Source organism: Rhinatrema bivittatum, chromosome 4 (assembly GCF_901001135.1).
Source record: "Rhinatrema bivittatum chromosome 4, aRhiBiv1.1, whole genome shotgun sequence".
Lineage (NCBI taxonomy): Eukaryota > Metazoa > Chordata > Amphibia > Gymnophiona > Rhinatrematidae > Rhinatrema > Rhinatrema bivittatum.
In genome coordinates, this window is record NC_042618.1 from 27658017 (window position 1) to 27684122 (window position 26106).

The window sequence follows — 26106 nt, forward strand, 5'->3', positions numbered from 1 at the left end:
AGTGGTGCTTTTTCAAGCTTAAGTTTTGTCATTATGTGCCAGAATTGATTGATATAAGGTTTTTAATTACAATTAAAAAATATTTCAAAATCATTTTTTTTTCAACATTGCTTAACTTTTTCCCACTTAAATTTTATTGGGTGGGTAGGTGGTTTTGATGATTACATCTGTGGCATATGTACCTGGAATGGTCATGAGCCAATAACATATGAAAGTACCACCTTCCATCCTAAAACTTTTTTTTATTTAAGTTGGATTAAATATTTTTGGAACAGCTGAATGACACTTGTGGGGAACACTTTCCCATTGTTCAACAGGATCTTTGAAGTAGACAGGCAAGTATTAACCAAGACACACAATTATCTTTTTAAAACATATAAAGAGAAGAAAAAATACAGTGTTTCAGGAATTTTGCAGAATGATGCTTTCAGTTAATAAAAGTACTAGGACAAGAAGATAAATTCAGTTAACTTTTTAAGTTAATTTAAATAATTCTCCAAATAATAAAACTAAACTATATTTCGTATTAAATTTGCTTTGGCAACAAAATTGGAAGAATTTAAACAAATGCTTATCATGGAAAACAATGGACGATACCAAAAAAATCTAGATTTTATTGCTTAGCACAATAAATGTGACCAACTTAAATATTACAAGAGTATGAAGACATGTTGAACAACAAAATTATTGTATGCATTTTGTTTCTCCAGCACTACACACAGAGATAGAGAATTTTTGGGCTCCAAAGATGTTCATCTTAATTTCAACAGTAATGACATGGTCACAAAGCAAACTTCTTGACCCAGTAAGTTAAGTTAAAAAGTTTAATTTTAATGGTATGCAGAGGAATTCAGTGATCTATTCTGTTAAATGTGCTTTTTTTAATTAGACTTTTCAGGGCTCAATTTAAATTAAGACCATCTAGAGCTCAATTATAATTCTAATGGTTGTGGGAAGTGTATCAAGCAGAGTAAAAGATGACAAATATAATTAATTACCGTACCTCACTATGTGGTATTTTCATTAAAGTATGGTAACCTATGCTAACATGAATGAGGGTTGCAAAAAATAACAGGAGTTGGGTGACACTGTATAGACTAATCAATTTATTGAAGCATGAGCTTTCAAGGACAATGTCCACTTCGTTAGATGCATGAAGTGATGTAAAGGAGATGGGTAAAATATATATTTATTATTTATTATTTTATTTATTAAAGGCTTTTATATACCGACTTTCTTGATACAAATCAAATCAACTCGGTTTACATCGAACAAGCAGTAACTATATATAGAACAAAGAGTGTCAGGATCTCTGAGCTAGGGGTACATTGCCCGAGGAGCGATACAGGACTACAAGGTTGGATGCTGAGCAGGACTAGGGCTGGTCTTCTGCCTATCCAGCCCCTTCTCCAGAGGTTGAGTCCTTGGGTTCTTGGGGCCAGTAGATCTCTGTGGCAGCAGTATACATTATGGTGAGTCGAGCAAGGCTTGGACAGGCTGTACAGTCTGGAGCAAGGCTTGGCCAGGCTGGATAGGCTGGAACAAGGCTTGGACATGGAGTGCAGGCAAAGCAGGATACTGGGCAGGACCTGGAATTAGACAACATACTGACTGAGGCAAGGCAATGACAGGACACAGGTACAGAAAAGAATTAGGCAAGGCAAGACTACAAGGACTGTACTGGGCAGGGCACAATAAACCCTGACAAGGGCAGGACTAGGACAAGACAGACTAGGACAAAACCAGACAAGGACAAGACTAAAAAAGGCAGATTAGGGCAGGACTTAGACAAGGCAGACAAAGGTAACACAGAACAGAGAACATATAAGCTAAAGGCCCACTGGCCACTAGAGAGGCCCGGGAAGCCACAAGGCAAGGTAAGGCCTAGTATAGGACACAGAGCAAGAAATAGAAAGGCCCACAGGCCGCAAGGCAAGGAGCAAGAATGGCCCTTAGGCCACAAGTCAAGACAAGGCGCAAAAAGGCCCATAGGCTACAAGGCAATGCAAGAAGCAAAAAGGCCCGTAGGCCGCAAGGCATAAGGGAGGGAAACAGCGGCCATGTCAGAGAGCCAAGAGTGATTCCATGAGAAGGTTCTGACAAGGCAGGGTTAAATGAGGCTGGAACCAGGGTATGGTGTAGGCAGAGAGGAGGAGCTTGGCAAGGCTGGATGCTAAGCTCACTGAGGGCTCGTAATGAAGAGGAGGCTGTACTGCAGGCTGAGTCAGGATGCCATTAAGGAGCTGACTTGGATAGATCTGAACAGAGCTCACCGGAGACCTCTGTTTATGAAGAGGTGTCATAGGCAGACTCATGGCAGGATGAGCCTGTGAAACAGATGAAATCCTAATAAAGAGAAGGTATTGGATTAGGCAGGACATGATGTAGAGAGAGTGTTAATAGCTTTAATGCTATTAACACTCTCTCCACCCCATATCCTGCCTAATCCAATGCCTTCTCTTTGTTCTGTATATATTTTATCCATCTCCTGTACATCACTTCATGAATATGATGAAGTGATCACTGTCCTCGAAAGCTCATGCTTCACTAAATCAATTAAGCTATAAGGTGCCACCTGACTCCTGTCATTTTTTGCTACATCAGACTAAGGGGGTCATTTATCAAAGTGCTATATGGCGTTTTTGCATGCATTAAGATGTTTTCGCATGAAAAAAACGCCTTTAACACATGCGAAAACGCCATAACGCATAGTGCGATGCAAATTAGAAAAAGGGGAGGAGTTTGGGGCAGGTTTTGTGGGCTGGCTTCATAATTTGCGAAGCCATATCACTCGACTTTAATGCATATTTTAACTACACCTTTTTCATTTACGTAAAGCCGTGCGATAGGGCCCTCCTACAACCACGGAGAGAGAGAGAGACGTAGGAACAGAACAGTGCACTCTGTTCTTTTCGTACGTCTCACTTTGAATGTCAAAGTACCTACCCAGTATGAGGGCATTATGGCTAGGCGCTTTCTCTCTCTCTCTCTCTCTCTCTCTCCCCCCCGTGGTTGTAGGAGGGCCCTGATAGCTAGGCTGGCTCTTCAGGAGCTTAAAACTACTAAAAATGGTCCCCCCCCATTGGTAGTATGTAGAAAATACAACAATTCTGGCACTTATCGCAAAGTGCGAAAAAGTTATCGCAATTTGTGCTAATACCTATGCGAAGCGCTAAAATAGCACACTTTGCGATAAACTGCCTATTACCATAAAACACGCCCCTTTTCAGGTCACATGCGATATTTAGTGTATTTTGATAAATCCAGGCCTTACAGGGCTATCCCTCTAAAGATTAACGAGGATTAATGTTTGTGTTAATTGTTGTGGGCCTATCATTTCCAATGGGGCAGAGTCACTAAATAACGCATGTGTTACCCACACTTTAGTGAATATGCCTATATATGGGCCTGATTCGCTAAGATTTTTTTCCCCATAGACTGTGAAGCAAATCCTAAGTACCTGAAACTCACAAGTTTCTCTCAAAAGCTATGTATAGCAATTGTCCAAATATTATAATAAAATGTGATGAAAATATGTAAAAAGTAGCTTTGTAAAATATATTTTTTGAAAATCTTTTCTATTTACAGTGAAATAATCTACCATATTTTTGACTGAGAAAAATGCTTTTCAGAGCAGTTATTGGTACAAGAATATCCCATGATAGTACTGTTATGCTTTCTTTAGTGCATGTTGATCATACAAAGATTAAATGGAAAAAAAAGAATGGATGTTCTTGTAAAATATATTATTGTTCCACTTAAATACCACTTGATAAAATACATAAAATATTCAAAATGTTAATACAGTACTTTTCTGACACTTGCTTTACTATTCTTATTTTAATAGTTCCCTATTTTCCTACTATAATATCATTTTTTTGTTATAATTAGGGCCAGGATTAGACTCACTGGGGCCAGGACAAAAACTAAGGAGTGGGCCCAGCCAGTGATAGGTGCCTTAGTAACATCATTCAAGTGATACTGCAACTGCTCTGCTTGCCCCTGCTAATACTGGCCCTGATTGTAAAAATATAGAGGTCCATATTCAGTCACTGTCCAGATAGCAAAGTTAGCCAGATAAGCTTATCTGGCTAACTTTGGAGGTATATTCAATAGTGCAGCCTCACTATTACATATAGCCAGCTATCTTAAAATTAGCTGGCTAACTTTATCTGGATAAACTTTGGTCCAGCCAGACCTAGCCTTTTTTTTTCAAAGAGGATTTATTGGGGAAAATAGCCACAGTAAATCTATCTTATCTGATTTTGACTGACTAGATTTAGGTAAATATTCAGCTGAAAATCTTTCCAAATAAGGATCAGCTGAATATTAGAAAACAGGCTGATATTAGCCCGCTATCTTATCTGCTCCAGGCTGTTTGAAAACTGATCTCAAAATTCTTTCCTCATGCCTTAAAAAAGCTGACCGATTTGTTAATATCTTGATGTAAGCAATTTAAGTTTCTGAAAAAAAACAAAAACCAGTTCTAATCAGCACATGTAACCGATAACAGAAAACAGCTCCTTTATTTCTGTGGATAGGATGATCCGGACATTCCATTTACCGAAGAGGATTATCGAAGGAGGAAAGCGCACTCTAACTTTAAAGATCATATTAATGCTGAAAAACTGATCATCAAACTAGGAAAAACTGTAAGGATTACAAAGTAGATATTGTCTCTTTTGTTCTGAAAAAAAGCTACCAATTACTTCTTTCTAAACAGAAACAAGATCATTGTTTTTCATACATTTTCATTAGAATATTAGTGCTGTAATGAAGATCTTTGTAGCCATGCTATGAGGCAACCACCTTATGATTTTTTTCTCCCATTTCTGTTCTTCCTGTTTTGTTGGGTCATAATTTTCTTAGTGTGCTAAGCAGAGGGAGCAGTTATGAGCTAATTATAATAATACTTATCATTTTTATAGCACTATGGATGTATGCTGCATTGTACAATGGTAGTAAGTATTCAGGCACAATAAGTCCGTGCCTAAAATATTTTATAGCCTAGTGGCATCAGAAACTAGAGTGATTTTGGGCTTGGGTGTTCACTATGTCTATGGGTGAGGTACACTACATTGCGTTTAATGTTAAAGGGTTAAACTCCCCATTTAAACGGCAGCTGTTGTTTAAGGAGCTAACGAGACTCTCTGCATCGGTAGTTTTCCTGCAAGAAACTCATCTCCGTCACTGTCATGAATGAGTCATGGTCTCAAAGAGGTTTCCTCTTCAATACTATGCTCCAGCCACAAATCAAAGGAGATGTAATGGAGTAGGAATCCTCTTTGCACACGGATTATTGGTACAAGTTTCTAAGTTTTATGCAGACCCTCAAGGCCGTTTTCTCCTCCTTAGTCATAATTCATGATCGGGAACTGGTGTTAGTGAATGTCTGTTGCAGACCCACTCAGCAAAGAGAGATTTTAGAAGAAGTACTAAAACAAGCCAACCAATTTCCTGGGCAGCATATAATTGTGGCGGGAGATTTTAATATCGCCCTCTCCCCATCCCTAGATACTTCTGCACAGACCATTTCAGGGTCTCATGGAGTGCGTAAGGCCATGAAACATTTCATAAAGACCAGCAATGTGGTAGATATTTGGAGGCTGTATTTCCCCCACAGTCGAAATTATTCTTTATTCACCTGCCCACAATTCATATACCAGAATCGATTATTTTCTCATAACTAAGGATCTTATGGGAGTTACATCCAGGGTAGATATCGAGCCTATCACCTGGTCCGACCATGCCCCAGTTTGTTAGACGGTGAACCTGACATCAGCAGATACTGTAAGGAAATTTTGGAGGCTCAATGATTCATTACTGCATGAGCCAAAATATTTTGACCGTATCGCTGAAGTGATTGAGACCTTTCTTCTCCTTAATTGGGGACGAAGTGGTCTCTCCTATTGCACAATGGGAGGGCCTGAAAGCAGTCCTATGAGGCCATTTTATTAGTATAGCCTCCTATCATAAAAAGCAGAAACAGGCCAAGAAAGCAATTCTATTACAAGAGCTGAGGGATTTAGAAGGACGACACAAGGGGAAATCGGGGTCTTTTCCAGTTAGATTAGTAATTCAAAAGAGGGAAGAGATTGCAGCCCTAGATGTGGAGGACATAGCCTTTTCCTTAGATATTCTCAAGCAATGGCACTATGAATTTGGCGACAAGCATAGTAAACTTCTGGCCAGATGCTTACAGATAGATCATTTCTCTATTTCTTTTTATCGCATTAAGGCTAAACAGGGAAAGATGCTATTGCACCAACCAGAGATCAGGGACAGGTTTCTGGAGTTCTATGAGGAATTATATCAACCGGAGGTGGCACCATCTGAGGAAGAGATTGCGACTTTTTTGGAGCCTATCCCTCTACCAGAGCTGTCAATAGAGGGCCAACACCAATTAGATAAGCCGATATCCCTATTTGAGATAGATTGGGCTATCAAGGATTTAAAATCGGGGAAGTCACCAGGTTTAGATGGGTTCACGCCTCTTTTCTATAAAAAATTTAGAGACTTACTACGGGGCCCATTAGTAGCCATGTTTAATAAATTGAGGGAAGGGGCGACACTCCTCCCACATGGGAATATGGCGGAGATTACGCTTATTCCCAAGCCGAGAAAGGACCCTAATAGTTGCACCTCATACCAACCTATCTCACTCATAAATGTTGATTTAAAATTTTTGGCCAAAATTTTAGCATTCCGATTAAGTGGTTATATTGTTGCGGTCCCGGTCGCTAGACTAGCGACCGGGTCCTTACCTGCCTTTCCCCGCTCTAAGCTCCGCCGGAAACTGCCGCGTTTCGGGCCTTCTAGGCCGCATGGCAGCGGTGTCTCCACGAGGGAGACGCCGCCGAGGCCCGCTTCTGACTCCGCGCCCTCTGAGGCACGCGCGCGCGCGCAAGGAGCGTCGTTTTAAAGGTCCAGCACCCGGAAGTGCTGGACAGCCCCAAGATGACGTTAGACGCCGGTAAAGTATTTAAGCCACTGTCTGCCTGCATGGAGCTGCCTTGCAACAAGGTCTTTCTCGTGAGTGTCTAGTTGCGTTCCAGTTGTCCCTGCATTGGATCCTGCTGTTCCTGACTCCGCTCCTGCTGTTCCTGTGCTGACTTCTCCTGATCTTGATCCAGTTCCAGTTTGTTACTCTGGCTTCTGACCCCGGCTTGCTTCCGACTCTCCGTGCCTGCTGCCTCCTCGACCTTGGATCGTCTTCTCTACTCGTCTCACTGCCATCTCCTAAGTCCCAGCGGTCCTGGTCCCTACGGGCTCCTCCTGGGGGGACCTTGGACTTCCAGGGTGAAGTTCCATCTTCTCCGCTAGTCTCGCTGCCGTCACCTAAGTCCCAGCAGTCCTGGTCCCTACGGGCTCCTCCTGGGGGGACCTTGGATCTCCAGGGTGAAGACTCCACCTGTACTTCCGCTGTAGTTCCGCCTCCCGGCCTACCTTCTTCTGCGGAGCTCTCTATTCCGCCAGGCCGGCCCAAGGGTCCACCATCCAGTTTGCAACATATATAGAGACACTTATTCATGCTGATCAAGCAGGCTTTCTGCCGGGTCGAGCGACATCTGATAATATCTGAAAGATAATAGATTTAATGCAAATTGCTAAATCCAGTAATGCCCCGGCGATCTTTATGACCCTAGACGCTGAAAAAGCGTTTGATAGAATTTACTGGCCCTATCTATTTGCTGTTTTGTGGAAGATGGGTCTGGGGGGGCCCCTTCGCAGTTTGGCTCCAGGCACTCTATCGTGAGCCATCTGTATGTATTAAGATAAATCATGGCTATTCGGTGCCTTTTCAAATTCTGAGGGGTACAAGGCAGGGCTGCCCACTTTTGCCGCTCCTCTTTGCTTGTAGCCTAGAACCCTTGGCGGAGTGGATTAGGAGGGACAGAGAAAAATATGGGATCCAGTCTGGCAGAGAGACCCATAGAATTCCTCTCTACGCAGATGATGTTATCTTGTCTCTCTCTCAACCTATGACTTCTATGCACAAGGTCATATCTATGTTGGACCTATATGGAAGAGTGTCGGGATTTCGGGTTAATCTTGATAAATAGGAAATTCTCCCTGTGCATTTTACTGAGCACTTGATGTGGAAAGGTAAGAGTGAGTTCCTATTTCGGTGGACCCCAGGTCCTATACGGTATCTGGGGGTTAATCTTAGTTTGGATCCCTCTCAATTAATATCTCTAAACTATAAACCTCTGATTCGCAACTTGATGGGTGATATAGACAGATGGGAACGACTACCTTTTTCATGGTTTGGCAGAATGGCTGCGATTAAGATGAATCTTTTACCGAAAATTGACTGACTATTTCAGGTTTTACCATGCCCCTTTCCTGTCATGGACATGAGACCTCTTCAGCGTAAAATGTTTGCCTTTATATGGCGTAGAAGACCCCCACGGGTCTGCCATCTGATTCTCAGCCAAACACGTAGAGATGGAGGGTTGGAACTGCCTTCCCTACTACACTATTATGCCGCAGCTCAGTTAAAAGTTATTGTCGATAGCCATGATTTACAATCGCCTAAACAATGGGTCGGGATTGAGAGCCAATTGATGAGGGCACGCCCATTCCAGCTTTATTCTGGCCAATGACTAGCACCACCAGGGAATTGAAATCCTTTCCTTTAAGCATCCAGACAACTCTGATGGTCTGGAAAAAAATGGAAACACAAATTGATAGGCAGCAAAAATTACTCTGCCCTGTCCCCAACCTTTGCAGCTGCACCTTTCAGTTTTTTTTCTAACTATTTTCCTCATTTTATCAAAGCTTCCCTTTTGAAAATTTAGTGTTAGAGCTATAGATTTACATATTGTTCTCCTTCCAGTCATTAGTTAAAATTTGATCAAGTTATAATCACTATTGGAAAATGAACCCCATCACCCTTACCCCTCTCACCAAATCCTACATTCCACTAAGAATTAAATCTAAAATAGCTCCCTCTCTTGTTGGTTCCTGAACCAATTGCTCCATGAAACAGTTGTTTATTCCATCCAGTATCTTTATGTCGCTAACATGTCCTGATGTTACATTTACCCAGTCAATATTGAGGTAATTGAAATCTCCCATTATTACTGCATTGCCAAATTGGTAGCTTCCCTGATTTCTCTTAGCATTTCATCACCTGTCTGATCATTTTGGCCAGGTGGACGGTAGTATACTCCTATCACTATACTCTTACCCAACACACAAGGGATTTCTACCTATATAGATTCTACTGAGCATTTAGTCTCTTGTATGATCTTTATCCTGTTGGATTCTATACCCTCCCAGACATAAAGTGCCACACCCCCACCAAGTTGATCCTCCCTATCATTGCGATATAATTTTTACCCTGATATAGCACTGTCCCATTGGTTATCCTCCTTCCACCAAGTTTCTGAGCTGCCAATTATGGCATCATTCACTGCTATACACTCTAACTCTCCCATCTTACTTTTCTAGCATCGGCATACAGACATTTTAAAATGTCTTTAGTATGGACTTCAGTATGGAGTTGAAGAAGGAATCTTACATCCTTTTTTTAAGGTTAAATATTCTAGTACTACCTTTTTATTATTAGAATAAGTGATATTTAGGTCTTGTATGTATATTATTGTTTATATTAACAACTTATAACAAATTATATTAAACTCTGGAATTTGTTGCCAGAGAATGTGGTTCGTGCAGTTAGTATAGCTGTGTTTAAAAAAGGATTGGATAAGTTCTTGGAGGAGAAGTCCATTACCTGCTATTAAGTTCACTTAGAGAATAGCCACTGCCATTAGCAATGGTAACATGGAATAGACTTAGTTTTTGGGTACTTGCCAGGTTCTTATGGCCTGGATTGGCCACTGTTGGAAACAGGATGCTGGGCTTGATGGACCCTTGGTCTGACCCAGTATGGCAATTTCTAAACCTGCTTTTCAATTGATAGGGATAATTAGGAATTCTTTAGCTCAGGTGATTCTTAATCCTTCGTCACAACTAGTGGGTTGAAAGCCAATTTCTAGATAGATTTTTATAAAGAATATGCTAAAAATATATGGAAATTAGTTGGGGAGGAAGACTTGTTTGTAATTTTTATGTTGGCTAGCTGAGGTGCAGCTCTTATCTAATTTTGTGACTAAATACAAATACAGGCCATATATCTGACTTGCTTATAGAAAATGTAAAAATTTAGTGGACTTTATTTAAGCATGTGTTTTTCCCCACAGAACAAAAAAAAATTCACAACTTATGTTGTTGCGGCTGGACTTCAGTATGGAGTTGAAGAAGGAATCTTACATCCTTTTTTTAAGGTTAAATATTCTAGTACTACCTTTTTATTATTAGAATAAGTGATATTTAGGTCTTGTATGTATAGTATTGCTCAAATAATCATTCTCTGGAGTACCAAAACAGAATAATATCATTCAAAGGATAAATAGATATTATATATCTGGCTTGCATATTTTATTGATTAGTGGTTATTGTTAAATATCTCATAAAAAATTGCAGACTGTTTTGGATCATTTAGAAACGAGGGCTATGAAGTTGCAAATATGTGCAAGTGTAAGGTCATGCATTTTAAGAATAAAAAACAAATTCTAGGAGGTTCATTTTCATCCGCTGTGCAGCTTGGCTAGTTAGCCAGATAAACTTATTCAGTTGCCCAGCTAAATAGACCTGGCTATCTTAAAGTTAGCCAAATAAGTTTACCTGGCTAACTTTAGGACAGATGAGCAGCATGACCAGAATTAGCTGGATACATTATCCAGCTAACTCTGAATATCAGAATTAGCTGGATAATTTAGCAAGGGCTGGTGCCAGAAAATTTGACGCCCTAGGCAAACCTTTAGTCATTCATCCCACTCTGCAACTTAACTATTGGCAGCAGCTTTAGTGCAGTGCTCCCTCTATTGGTGGCAGTGGCTCCATCACAGTGCTCCTTTCTTTAGTGGTATTGACTCTGGTACAACATTACTCTGGACCTTCTTCTGACAGGATTTTGCTACCCCCCAAAATCTTGGCACTTTCCCTGACCGTTCCCGGATCAGTTCAGACTCCTGGGTTTTGCCCCCCCCCCCCCAGCAGATAGAGACAGAGAAGTTCTAAAGGACTCTGATGTATATAGCAGGGCGCCACCTACAGTCCGTCAGTATTTCTCTGTCTCTAGCAGATGGAGCAGGAGCAAAACCTACAGTCTGTGACAGTTAGATAGCTTTAAAAAAAAAAAAGAAACTAATAAGAGTAAGGTTAATTAGTTTTCTTTATGAAATATTTTCTTCAAAGAGGACAGAAGTGAGACAGGCTTCAGCCTCCCAGGGGTTGTCAGGTTCTGAGAGGACCATCCCCCTTGGTTTTAGAGGCAGCAGCGGCTGTGGGTCGAGGGCCCTACTAACAGCCTAGTGCAGCACTGGGGGTGATACCGGGGAGCCCGGCTCACTCCCCCCAGTTGGACTAGGACCCGGAGGCTATTGGGCAAGTATAAAATAAATAAATTTAAAAAAAAAATTCTTTTTTGTAAATTTACTTTTTCCTTTACCTGGACTCTCCCTTCCCTCGCGGTCGAGTGGGGCTCCTCCATTTATTTTTTTGCCATCGTTTTTGTTTATTTTTAATGGTGAAAGTTTGAATTCTTCTGAGGTAAAAATGCCGCGGAGGTTAACTTGCCGGGCTTGTGGAACCGCACGTGCACGCCTGTCAAGGGACGGCCTCTGTTCTATCTGTGTGTCTGGGACAGAGGGAGCCTCCACAACCCCTAAGGGTGTTTTACGGGTCCAGTCGGTCTCTGGAGTTTTTCAGGACTTACAATCTCCTGTCATCTTGTTCCCACTGAGTGCGGGAATGGGCGCCATTTTGAATTCGCTCGAGTCGGCAAACTTGGCGGCCCTGTCAGTGGCGAGGGAGAAGATTCTCCCGCCTTTATCCCCTCAAAAAATGGTCCCCGAGGGGGACAACTCAAGAGGGCTGGGCGCAAAAGTCAGCACGGATATCCCCGAAGGGGATACAGATGCTGCTTCTTCTGACTCTTTTTCATCTGATTTTGTACTGCTTCTCCACAGGGCTTTTAAGGCACGGAGAGCAGGGAAAAAGAGAGCGTGGGATAAATCCTTACTATCGGATTCTCCGGCCAGGCCTAAGAAATGGGCCAAGTCTCATGATGAGCTTGAACCCTCTAAGTCTAAGCGGCCTTTGAGGTTAGTGACTCCTCAGCCTGATTCCACTACTTCCACGGATTCTGACAGCCTGGATGGAGTGGATGAGCCTTCACAGCCTCCGCAGGGAGCTGATGGGGACCCGGACCAGTCTCAGGGGGTTCCCCGGGGGTCCCATGTTGTGGAAGAGGACAACCCGAAGGTAGTGTGACTCTTTAGGAAGGAAGAGTTAGGGCCTCTCATTCCCACTATTTTAGGGGAGTTGGGTATTGAGGCTCCCCATGAAGAATCTCGGCTGGGATCTTCAGATCCAGTATTGTTGGGACTCCGTGGACCACCCTTCTCTTTTCCTTTTCATTTTTCAGCCACGGATTTGATTTTCAGGGAATGGGACACCCCAGACTTGGATCTGAAAGTTGCAAAGGCTATGGACAAGCTATACTGTTTACCAGAGGAAGCTTTAGAGCTGCTTTGTGGTCCCAAGGTGAATGCAGCGGTGTCAGCTTTTACTAAAAAGACCACCATCCCGGTTACAGGAGCAACTGCTCTCAAGGATTTGCAGGATAGAAAGCTGGAGCTTCAATTAAAAAAGAGTTTTGAAGTCTCGGCACTTGGAGTCTGAGCTGCTATGTGTAGCAATTTTTCTTTGAGAGCGGGTCTTCGTTGGCTGCAACAGCTTCAGGCCAAAGATTCGCTGTCAGAGGTGGAAGCCCTCCGAGCTGGCTGTCTTGAAGCTGTCATTGCTTATAGTGTGGATGCCTTTTATGATTTACACCGCACATCTGCTAGAACCATGGTATCGGCTGTCTCTGCCCGTCGTCTGTTGTGGCTACGAAACTGGTCGGCAGATGTTTCTTCCAAGTCCCGGCTGGGATCTCTTCCTTTCAAGGGCAAACTGCTGTTTGGTAAGGAGCTAGAGGATCTAATAAGGTTCATCATTTGCCGGAAGATCGGCGAAGCAAAGGGGTTCTTTTTCCTCAAAATCTAGGTTTTGGGAGGGTCAAAAGTCTAGGGCTACTCGGGCACCCACTCCCTCCTTTTGACAAAATTCCAATAGGCAACAGTCATGGTCTCAGTCCTTTCATGGCCAACATTTTGCCAGACCGGGTATGTCCCAGTCCACACAGGGTGGAAAGCCTTCACAATGATGTGATGCCGGTCCATTCCTCGGTTCCAGTAGTCGGAGGCAGATTGTCTCTGTTTTACAAGGAGTGGACCAAAATAACACCGGACCAGTGGGTTCTCTCTGTGATAAGACACAGCTACGCTTTAGATTTTTCATGCCATCCCAGTCCCAAGTTCCTGGTTTCCCCATGCGGGTACGCAACCAAGTGCCAGGCGGTAGAGGAGACGTTACAGTGCTTGTTGAACCTCGGTGCAATCATTCCTGATCCTCCGTCTCAACAAAGAAGGGGCCGTTACGCCATTTACTTTGTGGTTCCAAAAAAAGAAGGAACCTTCCAGCCCATTCTCAATTTAAAGCAGGTCAACAGGTGTCTTTGGATACCCCGCTTCCATATGGAGACATTGAGGTCAGTCATCGCCAAGGGGAGTTTCTGGCGTCTCTGGATCTGATGGAGGCGTATCTGCACATCTGGATCCGATCCGACCACCAGAGGTTCCTGCGATTTTCAATCCTGGGACTTCATTACCAGTTTCAAGCTCTGCCTTTCGGCCTAGCAACCGCACCCAGGACATTCACCAAAATAATGGTTGTGGTGGCAGCGCAGCTTCGTCAAGAAAGATTGTTGGTTCATCCATATTTGGACAATTGGCTGATTCGAGCAAAGTCGGAGGTCCTTTGCCAGGAAGCGATCCACCAGGTGATTCAGTTGTTACAAACACTCGGATGGTGTTCAGTGGTGAGTTAACAGTCTGCTTGGGAGTTAGTAATCTGATGTTATTTAGAAGAGTTGAGGGTGGATCCTTGGACCGGTGGAAGGTGACCACGTCCCCGGGGGAAAGTTCCCGAGAGGAACCACCGGTCAGGCTCAGAGTATGGAGACAGACACACACTAGTTCTTTTATTAGACAGAATACTGAACCACCAGAGGTGGCAGTAGTGAGCTGGAAGGCCTGGCTGGGCTGTAGTCCCTCAGATACTGGAACAGCAATCCCTGGAAGCTGAGCTGTAGAGAAACTGAAATATATATTGAGTAGGCAGAGTATGCACAGTTCATGTACTGCACCAGATGGTAACACTCACGCAATGTCTCATAGAAGCCCAGGAGCTGGAATGTATAGGCCCTCAAGAAGCGAGTACCTGGTTCCAGGGAAAGCTCTGAGAGAGTGATGGTAACTCACTGATGTAGTTGGCAGTGATGATTTCCAGGCAGAAGAGAGTACCGAGTAAGTCTGGGAACGAGGGCCCTCGAGGAGCGAGTACCAGTTCCAGACTGTCACCTGAAAACAAAGGAGAGAGCGAGGCCCCCGAGGAGCGGGTACCCCTTGTAAGTCCGAGGAGGCAGAGTAGCTTAGGTAGTGTAACCCTTGCTAACTCGATGTGTTAGCAAATTCTAAGACCTTATATATCCGTCGCGGGCGACATCATCTTTGGGGGACGCCCCCAAGGTTCGCGCCATCACCGGTACTTCAGTCGGGGCCATGCCGTTCGCGCGCCCCTAGGCCTCCAGGAAACATGGTGGTTTGCAGCGTCCACGCGGTCCGGGACACCGGAGGACTTCGGCAGAAGAACGCCGCGGCAGCCAATCTTCCCGCGGACGAAGAGGGAGGCGCCAAAGAGGTAAGGAGGGCGGAGAGATGGAATCGGGAACCGACGGACACAACAGATGGGTTGTCATTCTGGCCAAGAGTCGACTAATTTCCTCCCGGTCATTAGAATATCTGGGGGCCCTGTTCGATACACGATAAGGCAGAGTTTTCCTGATGTCAGAATGCATTCTAAAATTACAAGGTCAGGTGCAAGTATTGTTGTCCAAGCATCCTCCAAAAGTTTTTGGGATTATTTACAGGTCCTGGGTTCGATGACCTCGACATTGGAACTGGTTCCCTTGGCTTTCATTCACGTGCGACCTTTGCAGTCAGCGTTGCTTTCCCGATGGAACCCAGTATCCGAACAATTTCACCTTCCCCTTCCACTGACGGAGACTGCTCGATCCAGTTTGGATTGGTGGCTGCTTTCAGACAACTTGACCCGCGGAGTTCCCTTGGTGGTTCCGGAGTGGACGGTAGTGACTACGGATGCCAGCCTTTCTGGTTGGGGGGCATTGTGTCTGACAAATTCAGTACAAGGACAATGGTCCCAAGAGGAATCTCAATGGTCCATCAATCGGTTGGAAACCAGGGCGGTTCGACTGGCCTTACAGAAGTTTCTTCCACTCCTCAAGGGGAAGTCAGTCTGCATACTGTCTGACAACGCGACCACGGTTGCTTACATCAATCGCCAAGGAGGAACCAAAGGCCAGTCTGTTGCATTGGAAGCTCACCAGTTGATCAGTTGGGTGGAACAGCACTTGGTCAGCATAGCGGTGTCCCACGTTGCTGGGGTCGACAACATTCACGCGGATTTTCTCAGTTGACATCTTCTCGATCCAGGAGAGTGAGAACTTGCCGACAAAGCCTTTCAGCTAATTTGCGACCGGTGGGGCACTCCTTGCATGGATCTCATGGCGACATTCAAGAATTCCAAAGCTCCACGCTTCTTTGCTCGCCGCAGAGACACGGCGGCGGAGGGAGTAGATGCTCTGGTGCTTTCTTGGCCGAAGAATGTTCTACTTTGTGTTTCCTCCTTGGCCCCTAATTGGCAAAGTGCTCAGACGGGTAGAACTACATCCGGCAGACGTCATTCTAGTGGCTCCCGAATAGCTGCGTCGTCCATGGTTTGCGGATCTGGTCAATCTGATGGTGGAGGCTCCTCTGAGGTTCCTGGAACTTCTGAACCTGCTTTATCAAGGGCCTGTTTGTTTCGACCAGGTCGATCGCTTTTGTCTAGCGGCATGGCTTTTGAAAGGCAGTGTCTGAAGGGTAAAGTTATTCGGATGCTGTGGTGACTACGCTTTTGCGGTCGTGTAAAACTTCCACTTCCCTGTCTTATGTTCGAGTATGGAAGGTTTTTGAGTCTTTGTGCTTAGACCGCGATATTCCTACACGGGCATCTGTGCCAGATATTTTGTGTTTCCTTCAAGCTGGTTTAGCTAAGGGCTTATTGTGTAGCTCCTTGAGGGTGCAGGTAGCTGCTCTTGGTTGTTTACTTGGTACCATTCAGGGTCGAACGTTGTTGGCGCATCCAGATGTCTCTCGCTTCCTTCGGGGAGCAAAACATTTACGTCCTCCATTCAGACATCCTTATCCATTCTGGAATTTAAATTTAGTCCTCACAGCTTTGTGTGCTGTGCCCTTTGAACCTTTGAAATGCGCAACCTTAAAGGATCTTACTTTGAAAGTCGTGTTTTTTGTGGCAATTTCCTCGGCTCGTAGATTATCTGAGCTTCAGGATTTATCCTGCAGGGAACCCTTCTTAAGGATTTCTGAGTCTGGAATATCCTTGCGAACGGTTCCTTCGTTCCTGCCAAAGGTTGTTTCCTCCTTTCGTCTTAATCAATCAATAGAGCTTCCGTCCTTTTCAGATTTGAACCGGTTGGATCCTATTGCTAAGGACCTAACAGGTCGATACAGTAACGTGCAGTTAAAGATTGCCCGTCTGTAACGTGCTGGGAGCGCACAATACAGACGAGTAAGGCGATCCAGCGATACAGTCTCCAGTTTCACGCGTCCTTAGCGCTTCCTAAAATAGACTCATAACCCTTTCCGCACCCAGCATGTAAATGAACGAAAAAGCTGTATAATGAAGGAATTAGCTATTCCCCTCCGATACTGTAACGGGCGCTGATACTATCTCCTCAGTAACCCGCTGTTTTGCCGCGGCCTTAACCTGCTAGTTTACCGCCTCCCCCTAGTAGGAGTTAGTGTAGTGTAGTGTAAAAAACATTGCTTACCCGCCCTGGTCCCGTCCGGTCTCCGGTCCAGCCCGTCCGGTCTCCGGTGTAGCCCCAGTCCGGTCTCCTGCAGCCCGTCCGGTCCCCTCCTCCCGAAGCAAAAAAAACCAAAAAACGAAAAAGTAGCAAGGCTCGGGCCTGCTACGGCAGTCCCTTCTCCCTTCCTCCCGATTTCGCACAGCCATTCATCCAGGCAGAGGGAACCGGTGGCGAAAACGGCCCACGGTTCCCTCTGCCTGGATGAATGCACGGCCACCGGCAGTGAAGGAATGGCCGTGCGATTTCAGCACTGAAGGCAGCCACATGCCGTGACCACGGCATGCGACTGCAGGCGCGCATTCACTGCCGGCAACCCCCACCGGCAGTGAATGCGCGCCTGCCGGTGGGGGTTGCCGGCCCGCCCCCCGGATCCCGCTGCCGCGTCCACCCAATCGAACACGCGCCTACCCGCCCGCGGCCTCAATCGAACACCCGGCTCCCGCCGCCGGCCGCCTGGACCCACGCCGCTGCCTGGATGACCGCATGAAAGTGACAGGTATTTAAAAAAAATTTTTTTTTTAACACTCAGGTTTTTACATATTTTTGGGTGTTTTTTTTTTTTACACTTCCTGGTGCCTGTCATTTGAAATGACATTTGAAATGACATTTGAAATGACAGGTAGCAGCGCACCCAGGTTACTGTATAGGCGCTGTATTAAGCACCTATACAGTAAAATGGGTTACACGGGCATAACCCTTCCCTAACGCTTTAAAGCCGCGGCATGCATTTGCATGCAATTAGAAGAGAGTATCGGGGACTAAGTGAAGAGAACTGTGCGTGCGGGGAGGAAGGGTGCGCCTGACACTGCCGCACTGTTTCTACCGCGGCCTTACTGTATCGACCTGTAAAGAAGTTGGATGTTCGCAGGGCCTTGATGCATTATCTGGAGATCACTAATAGTTTTCGTGTGTCGGATCACCTCTTTGTACTTTGGAGTGGCTCCAAAAGGGGTAATATGGTGTCTAAGACAACAATCGCCCGATGGTTGAAGGAGACTATAAATTCTGCATATTTGTTGCGTGGCAAGCCCTTACCGATGGGTCTTAGGGCACATTCTACACGTTCTCAGGCGGCGTCCTGGGCAGAATGTCAACAAATTTCGCCGCAGAAGATTTGCACATACAGGTAATGGAGAGTACGCTCTGTCAGCAATTGTATACTTTTCGTCTGCAGATCAATCTTGTTTTGCAGAGCGCACTGTTAGCCCGCGTTTGGACGCGCGTTTTCGACGCACTAGCTTTACCCCTTATTCAGTAAGGGGTCGAAAACGCGCGTCCAACCCCCCCAAAACTAATAGCGCCCGCAACATGCAAATGCATGTTGATGGCCCTATTAGTCATTCCCGCGCGATACAGAAAGCAAAATGTGCAGCCAAGCCGCACATTTTACTTTCAGAAATTAGCGCCTAACCAAAGGTGGGCATTAATTTCTGCTGGCACCAGGAAAGTGTACAGAAAAGCAGTAAAAACTACTTTTCTGTACATCCTCCGACTTAATATCATGGTGATATTAAGTCTGAGGTCCCAAAAGTTAAAAATAATTAAAAAAAAAAAAAAATGTAAAATCGGCTTGTGGGTTGATAACTGGACGCTCAATTTTGCCACCGTCCGGTTTCCGAACCCGTGGCTGTCAGCGGGTTTGAGAACCGACGCCGGCAAAATTGAGCGTCTGCTGTCAAACTCGCTGACAGCCACCGCTCCTGTCAAAAAAAGAGGCGCTAGGGACATGCTAGTGTCCCTAGCGCCTCTTTTTACCGCGGGCCCTCATTTAAATACTGAATCGCGCGCACAAGAGAGTGGCCTGTGCGCGCGCCGGGAGAGCGGGCGCTCTCCCGCTCTCCCGCGATTTTTACTGAATCGACCTGATAGTTTGGGTTTTTTCATCCATTCGGCTTTGTGACTGAGCAATACTGACGGACTGTAGGTGGCGCCCTGCTATATACATCAGAGTCCTTTAGAACTTCTCTGTCTCTAAATGCTAGAGTGGGGACAAAACCCAGGAGGCTGGACTGATCCGTGGTACTACAGAAACGAAAATTATCAGGTAAGAATCAATTTTCCTTTAGGCAACTGCCTAGTGACATCAGTATCTCCCGGGAATATTTGCCTAATGGAAGCACCAGCCTGGAATTTAGCTAGCTAATTCTGCTCCTCCCCAAAACATCTCCTGTCCACCCCCCAACTTATTCGGCTAAATTAGCCGGATAAGTCGCTATGTCGTTTTTGCCATTTAGAGGGATAACTTTTAAGTTAACCATTTAAATGGTTTTTGAATATGGACCTCAAAAGTTTATAAATTGTAAGGAGAAGATTTAGGAAGATGTCAGAAAGAGACTTGGTCATCCTGACAACTTAAAAATGACATGAGAGTCAAATGGAAGCTGGCAAGGTATTGAAGGGTCAATTTTCAAACTGCACACCTAGTTGCAAACTATGAAGACAGGTTTGACCTGTGGATTTTATCTGAATTTTCAAAGGCAAAGGGAAACTACAGTAGTAATTTTCCTTTGAAAATTTTCACACAGTACAGGCATATAAACCGCCCATGTACCTTTCAGCTCTCTCTTTTGTGCAGGCAGCCAAGAGGGAGAGAACAGCATAATATCCTGACCAAAGCACATCCAAAGGCATGCTCCTTTTTAATGCAAGTACACACATTGCAAAAAGCATTTTGGTACTTATGTATCTATGGATGTTTCTTTACAGGATGATGGAGTAGTGTTGGTGAGTCTGTAAAAAGACTCTCTAAATATTATTGCCTCACAAGTCAAGAAATTCATTCCAAAATAAAAAAAAAGTATACTCATGAGTTATGCAGTCTTCCAGTCTCTTTGTCCGTAAAAAGATGTTGGAAGAAACTATACCTAGAAATAAGCTGAAATGGTATGTGCTAAGCTGTGGAGAGTAGCTATGTGTCAGAAATCGCAGAAGATCCTAAATTATTCATTAGAGAAGAACAGCATAAAGTGACAAAGAATGGATAAAAAACATTTTACGGGACCTCAAAGTTTTTCTCAGAAGCGCAAAGTAGGAGTAAAACCTTTATAGGACAGACCCCAAATCTTTTTGCTTGTGTTCATTTTCTCAGCTCACTTTCCTTGGTCTCCATGTTACTCTAGCACCATTGTCATAACTGGAAAGTTTGTTCCCAAGGCATTCTCTGTGGAGTCAAGACAGTGCATTGGTACATTAAGTGCATATTGCTAGTAGCCTCACTCCTCCAAAAGAAATTCTTTTTTTTTTAAAGAAGGAATTGTGGAACCAATACATAAACTTGTTGTTTGAATTTTAATTTTACCAAGGCTTTTTTTGGGGGTGTGTGTTCTATTTCAGGCTGCATGGCTTGGCGAAACTCCTGCATTAGAAGTTTATGGAGATGGAACCAATATCGTTCCGTTAATTCATGTTACTGATTTAGCAGGGTAACTTATTTTTCTATATACTTTTTTACTGTTAAATCATCTTGATAAATGTAGTTCATTAGCTTGTTAATATTCTAAGAGTAATGGTTTATAGCTGGCATTTTTTTAAAAAGTATCTTGCTAATATGTAAATTTGCTTAAAATTCTGCAACATATGGTAGATTTTGGCCTTCTGAACCTTAAATTTATCTTTTGGTATTTTCATTAAAGATGTGAAAAACCTGCAGATTTAAAGTTCATTAAACATTTTGCAGGAAATCTGAATTTCCTCTTCATCCAGCCAGAACAGTCCAGATGCTTGGGTTAATCATCCCAATCAGCAGATGGCGACAGAGACTAACATGTTTGCAGACATCACTTATTATAGGCTCTCCTACTGATCTCAGCCTGCTAGTATTCTCTGTCTCCAGCAGATGGCAGGTAAGCATCCCATGCTGTGAGCTGAGGCCTGGTGAAGAAGATAGAAATTGGGATAGCAGCTCCTGAGGTCAAAGTCTTGTACTCCCTCCTATTGTTGAGCACAGCCAGTGGACCAAGGGGCTTCCAGTTGTTGGAACATGGGTCTTCCCAGCTATAATTGCTGGGATTACCCCCTTTTGTCCCTTTCTTCCCCATACTTTTTCTCTCCTCCCCTTAAAAAAAGAAAATACTATTCTCTCTGTTTTTATCCTCCCTTCTCCTAATCCCTGGTTCTTGCCTGTTAAAATTGTAAAAAAAACCAAAACAAAACAGAAGGCAGAAGAACGGTTTGCATTTGAGGGACTGCTGTTGAGGCGGGAGAGGTAAGGGAGAAAGCAATTGTGTTTCTTCAGGAGTGTGGGAAGTGCTCAGTAGTTTACAGCACATGTGAATCGCAGTATCAGGCACTGGGAGAGGGAAGCCTCTGTACATCTTGAGGGGAGGAGAGGGAGAGAGAGCAGCATGTGGCGTCATCTGCCCTGGGAAGGCTGCAACAGAGGGGTTGTCTGCAGGCCATTCCTGCTGGGTGCTTGCTGCTGCGGTGGGAGCAGTGGCTATATTAGAACTGTTGGAAGGAAGAGCAGGCGCCTGATATGCTGGTTCCAGTGATCTCGGATGTTGCAGCGATTTCATCCGCAGCATTTGCATTAGGCCCTTTTTATAGGGCAGAATGTAGTTCTAGGTTTCTCTTCTGTGGATCCCCTCCCTGAAAACTCTTCCTTGAAATCCAGAGCAAAAGAATGAGAAAAGGACTGGGAGGAGAGAAGGTCCCGTGGCTTTGGATCTGTGATATGTGTTGCATTTTGCGGCTCGCAGAAGAACCCTATAATTCCCGTTACTCCTGACACCGGGCCTCAGCTATCCTGTGATGCAGCGGGATGCTGCAGTGAGCGCTGCCTCCCAGCAGCCCTCCTTAGGCGCGCATTCCCGACGACTACTCATTTAAAGTGCCTGCGGCAGGAAAAGGCTGCAGCACCCGCTAATGATGTCATCTACCCTGGGTCTATTTAAGGGCTCCTCAGTCGTTCTTCCTAGCCTCAGCAACAAGTCCAGCTACATTAAAGTGTGTGTTGCTTCCTGCCTTCGTCTGCCCAGTCTGCTCCTGCCTTGCCTGCCCTTCCTTTCCCTTTCCCTTGGACAGATACCTGGTTTTGACCTTTGCCTGGACCCTCGACTTCCCTGAACACTGCCTGCCTCAACCCTTGCTTGGACTCTTGACTTGCCTGTAAGCTGCCTACCTCTGACCATAGTCTGCCCTTGGACCACATACTTAGTCTTCAGCAGAGACCTTCGCCTAAGTCCTGCTAGCCCCGGCACCCAAAGGCTTAACCTGAGGAGAACATTGTAGGGAGAAGGGCTATAAGTTCCAACCCCATCTCCAATTATGTGTAAACCTACTTATTTCACCAATGACTCTCCTGTCCATTTGCTTAGAGAATTACCAAAGGGTTTGTCTGAAGAAATCTTATTTATTTCTAAGTTACACAGGGCTAAGCTTCACACTTCCAAGATAATTTATCAAAATGCGCTATGGTGTTATCACGGGGGTTAGACGGACAGGTAGCGCTTTTCAGACTTATCTGGCTAAGTGCCACTACTTAGCCGCATAAACTGGAACTTATCCAGATAAGTGCTACTGCTTTTCTGGGTAAGTCTGAACTTGTGCGGCTCACGGATTTTATGTATACGGACATTTGTGCGTGCATATGTTCTCGCATTTTATAACCTGTGCATATCATTTGCGCATAGATATCATTTGCGCATAAAACACAGTAGTAAACTTGCATGCGCCTCTATACATGCATATATATGCGCACACGAGCAGTTTTGAAAGTTATCCTCCCTGGTTTTAAGAGAAAGTGGCAGTGAGGGAGAGCTGGAAGAGAATAATTCAACTATGGTTCGGTTGTTCCACAAAAAGGAACTATCTCCCATAGATTCACAGTTGGACATAACGAAAAAAAGAAAAGTGGATAGGAGTCTGTTAATTCAGAAGAAGATCCTAAGTTGAGTTTAAGGAAATCATTCAAAGTGTTTCTATGCCATAGATAAGAATTTGATTTCTGTGTAATGGGATGTCCCAGAGTTAAATTTTAAAGGGGGTAAGGCTCTATTCCCTCCTGTCTCAGGAAAGAGAAAAGCTGGAATTTCCTCAAGTGGACACACTTATTTGTACTGTCACTACTAGGACCACTATTCCTGTGGAAGGGGGTCCTGCTCTCAAGAATGCTCAGGATAGGAAGATAGAGGCTGTGCTTAAGTGGGCTTTTAAGGCTACTGGTTTGGTGCTGTAGGTTGTTGTGTGCAGCAGAATTGTTGCTAGTGCAGGATTGTGTTTGTCTCAAAACATACAGGAAAATTCCTTAGAATGTGGGGGGGATGATCCTGGAGGATGTAGCTCAGATGGCATTGGGGGCGATGCCTGATATGACTTGATCCGAGCTTCAGCTAGGAGTATGGCTTCCATTGTAGCTGCCCCTCATTTGCTGTGGCTATGTAACTGGTCAGCAGTTTCAATTTCCAAGACAAGGAAGTCCAAATGTTTTGTCTAGGGAAATCTTTTTTTGGAGAAGATTTAGGAAAGCAGATGAAAGCATGGGGGAGGGGAAGCAAAAGTCCTCAAATTGCCCAAAGGTAAGCCTAATAGGAAATTGTTGTTACATGCGCCGGCCGCAGCAGACCCGCGGCTCGGCCCCCTCACCTCTTTCAAAGTGATCCAGCACTTGGTCCCTTGTCTCTGGTGGCTGTGAGCCGCTGGCTCCATCCTCAGGCCGCCCCTGGGGCCTCCGGCTCTGCTACAGTTCCTGATGCTCCGCGTCAGGCCTTTCCGTGTGGCCCGCGGAGAGACGCCATCCCGACCAACACCGCGCCCCTCCCTAGGCTCGCGCATGCAGTTGATCCTTTAATAGGGCCCACGGTGGGAACCTGGCTGCGACCCTGGATGATGACATTGGCTAAGCTCCTGTATATAAGGCTGGGCTCCGCTCTCTCAGATTGCCTTTGCAACAGGTCCCCTCGCTAGTCGAGTACTCGTTGCTTCTTCAGTTCCTGGTTCCTGATCCTGATTGCCTTCATTCCTGTTCCCTTGTTCTAGTGTTCCTGTTCCTTCTTCTCTCCTTTGGATTGCTAACCTGATTTGACCCTGCATTGCCTGACGATGCCGTTGCCTCTCTCCAGCCCCGGACCTCTGCATCGCCTGACTTCTCCGTTGCCTCTCTCCAGCCCTGGACCGCTGTATTGCCTGACTACTCCATTGCCTCTCTCAAGCCCCAGACCTCTGCATTGCCTGAATACTCTGTTGCCTCTCTCCAGCCCCAGACCTCTGCATTGCCTGACCCGTCCAGGGTTGCTTCTCTCCAGCCCTGGACTTCTACTTCGTCTGACCATCCTTTGACTCTCTCCTGGGTACAATTCTGGTCGCCGCAACTCAAAAAAAAAATATAGTTGCACTGGAGAAGGTACAGAGAATGACGACCAAAATGATAAAGGGGATGGAACAGCTTCCCTATGAGGAAAGGCTGAAGAGGTGAGGGCTCTTCAGCTTGGAGAAGAGACGGCTGAGGGGGGATATGATAGAGGTGTTTAAAATCATGAGAGGTCTAGAACGGGTAAATGCGAATCAGTTATTTACTCTTTCGGATAATAGAAGGATTAGCAGGCACTCCATGAAGTTAATAAGTAGTACATTAAAAACAAATTGGAGGATTTGTTTTCACTCAACGTACAATTAAGCTCTGGAATTTGTTGCCAGAGGATGTGGTTAGTGCAGTTAATGTAGCTGGGTTTAAAAATGGTTTGGATAAGTTCTTGGAGAAGTCCATTAACTACTATTAATCAAGTTTACTTAGAAAATAGCCACTGCTAGCAATTGCATCAGTAGCATGGGATCTACTTAGTGTTTGGGTACTTGCCAGGTACTTGTAGCCGGGTTGACCACTGTTGGAAACAGGATGCTGGGCTTGATGGACCCTTGGTCTGACCCAGTATGGCAATTTCTTATGTTCTTATGTTCCTCGTCTAGACCTCAGCCTTGCTTGCCACTGCTTCCAGACTGTCGCCAGCCCAGAACCCAGCTTGCTTAAAGACACCTCTTCAGCCTTTGTCCTGGATGTGGTTCATTCAGGCTTCGGCCTGCTCTTGCTCGGGCGCCCTCTGACAGACTGTGTTTAAATTGGTGCCCGGGTCTCCGGGACTCTGGCTCGTCCAGTACAGATTGATACCTACACCAGTTGCTGCCTCTGGGCTGACTTCGATCCACCCATCGACGACCACTGATGGAGGCCACCTAAGTCCTGCCGGCCCCGGCACCCAAAGGCTCAACCCACGGGGAACGAGGGCTGGTATTGGTGAAGCGCCAGCTGGCCTCCGTCCGCAGCCCTCTCTGCCTGCCGATGGTGGGGACCCATAGGATCCCTCCTACAGGTAGCGTCAACCCCACCTCGACCCAAGGGTCCACTTTCGGTGCAACAATTGTGGCCAGCTCCAAATGGAGGCACTTTAGGGAAGCTGGGGAGGGTAGTGCATGGCCAGGGATCTAGGCCCTTTAATAGATTCCAGTCCTTTTGGAACTCTAAGAAGGGAAGATAAGGATGGAGTCTTGCACACATTCCGGAAGTTCTTGGACATGCCAATGAAGATGTGGGAGACCACTCTCTAATATAAGGGCTAAGCAGGGAGTTATCAGACTTTTATCAGAAATAGATCCACATTACTTCAGATGAGTGGCTCTTAAGAGTCATCAGAGATGGCTATGCTCTGAGTTTTACAGCCTTTGTTCAGATGCTTTTGGTTTCCTTTTGTTGATCCATTTATAAGGAGAAACCATACGTATGATGTTTTTGTGGCTGCTGCATATAAGGGCAGTGGTTCTGGTCCCATACTCTCAATGGAGTTAGGGTTGATACTCATTTTACTTTGTGATAGCAAAGAAGGGGGGTACCTTTCATCCTATTCTGGAACTGAAACAACTCAACAAGGCCCTGTAGGTGTTCCATTTCAAGATGGAGATAGCAGCGTGACAAGGAGAATTCTTAATGTTAGAACTGATGGAGTTGTATCTGCATGTCCCGATTAAAAAAAAAAAAAAAAAAAAAAGGGGGG

The 26106-nt window shown here is 45.1% G+C and overlaps 1 protein-coding gene across 2 annotated transcripts in view; it reads left to right on the forward strand.

Annotated features, from left to right (window-relative positions):
• The window catches only part of AK7 (adenylate kinase 7), a 180332-nt gene that overhangs the window by 28947 nt on the left and 125279 nt on the right, over nucleotides 1-26106 (forward strand). For both annotated transcript variants that reach the window (XM_029597899.1, XM_029597898.1), the window contains exons 4-7: nucleotides 711-805; nucleotides 4542-4652; nucleotides 10209-10292; nucleotides 20459-20547. In XM_029597899.1, coding sequence (XP_029453759.1) covers nucleotides 711-805; nucleotides 4542-4652; nucleotides 10209-10292; nucleotides 20459-20547 — 379 coding nt within the window. The remainder of the gene's footprint in view (nucleotides 1-710; nucleotides 806-4541; nucleotides 4653-10208; nucleotides 10293-20458; nucleotides 20548-26106) is intronic.